This window comes from Aethalodelphis obliquidens, unplaced genomic scaffold (assembly GCF_003676395.1).
Source record: "Aethalodelphis obliquidens isolate GAN/ISIS:26980383/991018 unplaced genomic scaffold, ASM367639v1 scaffold116, whole genome shotgun sequence".
Classification (NCBI taxonomy): domain Eukaryota; kingdom Metazoa; phylum Chordata; class Mammalia; order Artiodactyla; family Delphinidae; genus Aethalodelphis; species Aethalodelphis obliquidens.
The window spans coordinates 1761605-1768014 of NW_020838060.1; the positions used below are offsets into that span (position 1 = coordinate 1761605).

Genomic DNA, 6410 nt, shown 5'->3' on the forward strand with positions numbered 1-6410 from the left:
TCCCAATTTCTTTTCGGGGGAGGGACACCCATAGCCACTGACACATAGTGGAGTGACTGTTAGGTGCACTGACACCGGGAAAGACACCCTTTCCCTCTTGGCTTCACTTTGTCTTTAAGATGGGGGCTTCGACTGAGCTCTAGTAGCTCTCTGAGGGCACTTCCAATTCTGACATTCTGTGATAGCTGGATGCTGAGGGGAGAGGGTGCTGCTCTCATTTTTCCTTACTTCAAACCTGCCTAAAAGTGGTGGAAGGATGGGATCCTCTGGAAAACTTGCAAGCCCCAGGAAGTCGTCTAATCCTTAATCGTGACACTGCAGTATTTAGGCTCATGTTTAAAGAATTCTAAATCACAAGGGAGACGGTTCCCTCCGTGGAGGGTCTCAGTACTGGGGAGTAAACCATATAAATGGAGTGAATAGGGTCTGTTTGGCAGAAGAGATTTATGGAAAGATGCTCTATACATCCTGTTATTTGACACATAAACAGCCTTTGACCATTAGTCCCTCCTCCTAATTACACTTTCTTAGCTTCCAGGACACCAATTTGTTTTTATTTCCTTCCTACTTCACTATTTTCCTTCACAGTCTCCTTTGCTGATTTCTCTTTTATTCCCCACTTCTCAGAGGGCCCCCAGGACTCAGTTTTTGGATCTTTACTCTTCTCAATGTACACACTCTTGGTGATCCCATTCAGTCTCATGGCTTAACGTACCATTTATACGCCAATGACTTCAAATTTCTGTCTTCACCCTAGTCTTCTAAACTCCAGACATGAATATCCAACTGCCTGTCATCTTCCCCTTACATGTCTAATGGACAATTCAAAGTTAACATGCTCCAAACTAAATCCATCTCTATACCCTGCCCCATAGTGCCTCACCTGCAGCCTTTCCCCTCTCAGTTGATGGTAACTCCATTCTTTCAGTTCTTGGACTCAACTTCTCTCCTACGCCAGGAAATCCTGTAGGTGCTACCTTTATACTATTTCCAGAATCCAGCCACATCCCATCACCTCCAATGCTCCACCCTGGAATAAGACACTATCTTTCTCCTGGATTACTGCAATAGTCTCCTAACAAACACCGTTTAAAGCTCTACAGTTTATTTACAATACAACAGTCAGAATCTTTCTAAAAACACAGGTCAGATCATGTCTCTTCTACCCAAAACCTGCAATGACTTCCCCCTTTACTCAGAGTAAAAGAAAAAGGCCAGACAATGGTCTATAAGGCCCTACAATGACCTGGCCCCATTAGCTCTCTTCTTTTTCTACTCTCCCTATAGCTTATACTACTCCACCCACAGTGGACTCCTGGCTGTTTGTGGAAAACATTTGACACATTCTCTTTAGGGCTTTTCCACTGGCTGTTGCTTTGACACAGAATGCTTTTACCCTCAGATGCTCGCTTGGCCTAAATCCCTCACCCCCTTCAGGTCTTTGATTAAATGTCACCTTTTCAATGAGGCCTATTTAGATCACCCTATTTATTACTGCAACTGCGCCACCTCCTTCACACTCCTGATCCTTCTTTATTCTACTCTATTTTCCTCCATAGCAGCTATCATCTAACATATGAAATCATTTTCTTGTGCTTAGTGTTTAGGTTTGTTCTTTCACTGTTAGAAGTTCCATGGGGCAGGGGATCTTTGTTTTGTTTACTGTGTATCCTAAGCTCATAGTAGGCCCTCAATAGATATTTGTTAAATGGATGAATAAATGAATATGCAGAAGTCTCAAACTGGTGGCCGCAGAACCAAATTTTACACACCATGTTGATTTTTTTAATCAACAATTTTTATTTTTTAAGTTAGTAGCCAATATTTTTTTAAAATTTGAGAAATTTATCACAAAAATCAATCTTTCCAGTTTCTGTTGAAAAATCATATGATCTGGTACCACTGAGTCTGCATTCCTGCATGGCAGCTGTTTGGAGCTATTGTGTCACTTTTTTTTAGGGTGTGAGCTTTTTGTTTTGTTTTGTTTTTTTCCGGTACGCAGGCCTCTCACTGTTGTGGCCTCTCCCATTGCGGAGCACAGGCTCCGGACGCGCAGGCTCACGGGCCCAGCCGCTCCGCGGCATGTGGGATCCTCCCGGACCGGGGCACAAACCCGTGTCCCCTGCATCGGCAGGCGGACTCTCAACCACTGCGCCACCAGGGAAGCCCAGGGTGTGAGCTTTTCATTTGGCTTCAGTCCCGCCCAGCAGCTCCACTAATTTCCATTAGTTGTCCAGGTCCCTGCAGGCATTTAGTTTGCAATTCCTACCCTATAAGGCAATGAGAAAGTTCAACAATGGGTAGCACCACTGGCTTATTAAAGGTAGGGATGATAAAATATTTAACTGATAGGAACCAGGAACCAACCAGTCAGGTCAGATGCTGGATCAGGGCCTTAGAAGCTTCCTGCAGTATCAGACCCCAACCCTTTAGTTGCTGAAGTGTGTGTTTGCACATGCGCATGCCAGAGAGGAGCCCACATTGTGTGGGCACAAGTGGTCAGCCAGGGCTGTTTACCAACCACTACAGAAGCCAAAGTATTTTAACTTCTGGTGTAGCTGTGAAGTGCATACTAGTTGAACAGGAGCCTTGGGGCTACCTAAGAGGGTGACGGGGTAGGGAGCAGCAGAGAGGAGTCCTGAGGCGGTGTAAGGGCTAACGCTTTGTCCATGTCATAGTGCTCACCGTGTCACAATGGCACCAGTTGCCTAAACCTCTGCCACCCATCCCTGAACCTCACTTTGCCTCGGGGAGGCACTGAACTAAGAAACTGCCTCGTAACAGGTCGCGCCCCTTTATCTACTCCCTTTCTTATATCAAGAGGGGAAAAACACGGAACTACCTCTACCCGATCTGGTCACCATACGCCTATTACCTTTACCGTTACAAATACCGGATCACCCTCCGGGAGAAGATGCTGCCTTGTTATAAAAGGTACTTGTTTTCATCTCTACTTGTAGTTGTTTATATACACTGTAAAGAAAAAAGAATTCGAAAGAACTTCCCAAGTGGCAAAAGATGATAATAGCAAAATAGGGTAGAAGGCCTGCATGGAGCTTCATAAACGTTTTCTATCTGGCTGGCTTGGGAAAATGGAAACAGATGGGTTGGTTCACATAAGATACAGAAGATGGTGCCAGAGCCTGACCCTGTGTACCTGGAAGTTAAGAGTCTTTCCCCATCTCAGACTCAGAAATAAACTAATTTGGACCTCTTTTTCCCAATCAGCATCACTTATAAGGAACAGGAGCACTTGACACTCCGACCCCGTTGCTGTCTTCAGTGCTCCTGAGTCCCTAGTAGGCCTTCACAGGGGCAGAAGCAGCGAGCAGGGTGATCAAGACGAGCTTAAAGAACTGTATTCGGTAAGTGGACTGGGAGTTGGTGCTGTGACATGGCAGCCCCTTGCGGTAATGATATCTTGCAAAGGGACATTAGCTAGTTGGAAAATAAATCATAAGAAGTTAGAGCTAGATGAGACCTCGGAGCTCATGTGTAAAAGCTACTTTATAGACAAGGATTCTGGTCCAGAGATCTTAAGGCAAGGTCTTAGGGCTGGTGGTGAAAAGCAGGATGGGAAAAGAGAAAGTGGAAACAAAGATAGACTGTATTAAGACATAAAGCTGTTTGGATGCTAAGTTCTGGGACTAGAACCCAGAACTCCTGCCCTTGCCTTTGTATCATATCTCAATAACATGCCTAGGTATGAGCTATGCATTTTAAATAAGAAATGGGAGAATTTAGAGAAAACATATGATGGAGAAAAGTAGAAGAGTATTATCAGTGAGACAGTAAATAGATGGCCCAGCTTTAAGCTCTCTGATGTAAATACGTTTCTGAATCGTTAGAGCACACTGAGCGAGGTCAGCAGGCAGTAATACTCCATTGACTCCAGATTCCAAATTATTTGTATCGAAGAGAACTCCATGATAGGAACAGAGTTAGGTCCCAGGACTGAGGGATATTGAGTAAGACCTTGGCTCCACTTTTCCCAGGCTCTCCATCAGCCCCTGCCTTGCTTCCACAGACACACCCAAACTGGCCTGAGATATGATTTGAGGGTTAGGTGAGCACAGAAATAGGAGAATATTACTCTCATTTTTACTCGTTTTCTAGGCTGGGAACCTGACGGTGCTGGCTACTGACCCCCTGCTTCACCAGGACCCGGTGCAGTTAGACTTCCACTTCCGCCTCACCCCCCAGACCTCTGCCCATTGGCACGGCCTTCTTTGTGACCACAGACTCTTCCTAGATATCCCATACCGGGCCTTGGATCAAGGCAGCCGGGAAAGGTGACTGAGCCTGTATGGGGGAGAGGGGAGCAAAGAGGTTAGGGGATTTCACTCTTATGTCATAATCAGGTAGTGGGCATGCTAACCAGTGAGGGCTTATTCAGGAGCTGGATACATTCAAACCACTGAACAAGCCTGTGAGCTGAGCCAGGATCTGGGGTTCAAAGGATAACAGCCCATGGGAGGTTGCTAAACTGATTCAGAAACACAAGTGGGAATGCATAAATAGTTGAAAGGAAGTGCTCTCTAGCTGTTTGTCTTTATAGAGTGGCCCCTTCACCCCAAGCCCCTTCCATGGCATGGTGTCAGTCCAGTAGTGTATAATCCCTTGGCTTCAGAGAAAAAAATCTATCAAAACGAGTTTAGCAACTTTCATTTCCTGGCTTGGGTCAGGAAAAACTAATAAGATCTCTTCTGCTGCAAGTAGGCATCTTTCTGGATTTTGAGTTTGCTGAACATTACATTGACCATTTTCCCTCTGGTCCCTAGTTTGACTGCAACACTGGAGTATGTGGAGGAGAAGACCAATGTGGATTCTGTGCTTGTAAACTTCCAAAACAACCGGAATGACAGAGGTGGGGATCTGCTCTGTCCTTCCTGGCCCTTTGTGCTGAAGCAGCTGACAAGTGACTTTTCCTTGGTAGACCTTCTTCCCCTCACTCTTTAAAAAAGGGCATGCTCAGGCAGTTCAGGGATTCAACACCCACCCCCTACTCCCCGCCAAGGAAATTAAGGCATCTAGCATTCCGTTCATTCAAGTCACAACTAGACTATCAGGAAGGCCCTGCACGTAGATTTCAGAATCTAGACTGAAGGAGCACTGGTGAAATTACAAAGAAGCCATTCAAGGGATCTGGCTGGTAGAACAGAAAGGATCTCAAGTGTATTAAACACCTATAGAGTGAAAGGGTCAGGCATTAGGCCAGGAGGATAGGAATATAATTAACCAGATGCTAGGCACACGTTACAGAAACTACACCTCCTCCCTCAAGGAGTTTATACTTCATTGGATAAAAGACAAAGGTGGTCAAGAGTTTACTATACCTTCCCGGTATAGTAAACTCCAGCCAGGTTAGAGTCTAGGTTTGTTTGACTCCAAAGCACATCATCCCACTGCCTGCACTACACTGTTTCCCACACCCCCCAAGTCATTCCCTACTGGAAGAAGCCAAGGCTGGGGGAACAGCTGTACTGAGTTTCAGAGTGTTCTAATTTCCTCTCTCTTTTCACAGGTGCCCTGCTACGGGCCTTCAGCTACATGGGCTTTGAAGTGGTCAGACCAGATCACCCGGCCCTTCCTCCCTGGAACAATGTCATCTTTATGGTGTATCCCCTTGAAAGGGACCTAGGCCACCTGCCCAGTGAAACTCCCTGAACATGCTTATTCTTACTCTGTGAAGGGCTCGGAGCCTTGATAAATGAGAACCAGGGGCCCAGGATGTGATTCAGAACACCTTCCATCTTAGGAATAAAGGGTAGTGCAATCCTCAAATGTTCACTGTTTCTTTGAGTCTCACAGAGCTGAATTCATTGTAGGATAGATAGATAAACATTTGATGACTGAAAAGATCAAAGGGGCCTGAGCCAGAGAGAGAAAGGACCCAAGGATTTTCAGTTTTTGCCTTTCCCCATTTATTCTAACCATCTGAGCACCTGCCAGGAGCAAAACCAAGCACTAGGGAATTCAGGAAGACTTAAGCCTTACTGGGAGACTTTCACCCATATATTTTGGTTCAAATTGGAGACAAGTGCTATTTCCTTTCCTTTGATGTGGAGGAAATCAGAGAAGGTACATGGTTCCTGTGGCATTGGCTCAAGGGGAGGAGCATCCCAGGAAGCAGAAAACGTAGAGAGTTATACTGGAATAGGGAACCCATCAGAATGCAATGTAAACTGACAAGGCTTAAAGGCCATATTAAAGGAACAGGCTTTCATACACAGTAACAAACTACAGTTAAGAATGAGACACGGGCTTCCCTGGTGGCGCAGTGGTTGCGAGTCCGCCTGCCGATGCAGGGGACACGGGTTCGTGCCCCGGTCTGGGAAGATCCCACATGCCGCGGAGCGGCTGGGCCCGTGAGCCATGGCCACTGAGCCTGCGCGTCCGGAGCCTGTGCT

At 46.1% G+C, this 6410-nt stretch overlaps 1 protein-coding gene across 1 annotated transcript; it reads left to right on the forward strand.

The window, feature by feature from the left end:
- The first annotated feature begins 2763 nt into the window (after positions 1-2763).
- On the forward strand, positions 2764-5778 carry OAZ3 (ornithine decarboxylase antizyme 3). The gene is given in 6 exon segments (XM_027097614.1): positions 2764-2934; positions 3229-3289; positions 3291-3365; positions 4117-4292; positions 4782-4867; positions 5525-5778. Coding segments are annotated over 6 exon segments (561 nt in total). The 5' UTR covers positions 2764-2914; the 3' UTR covers positions 5668-5778.
- Positions 5779-6410: the final 632 nt, after the last annotated feature.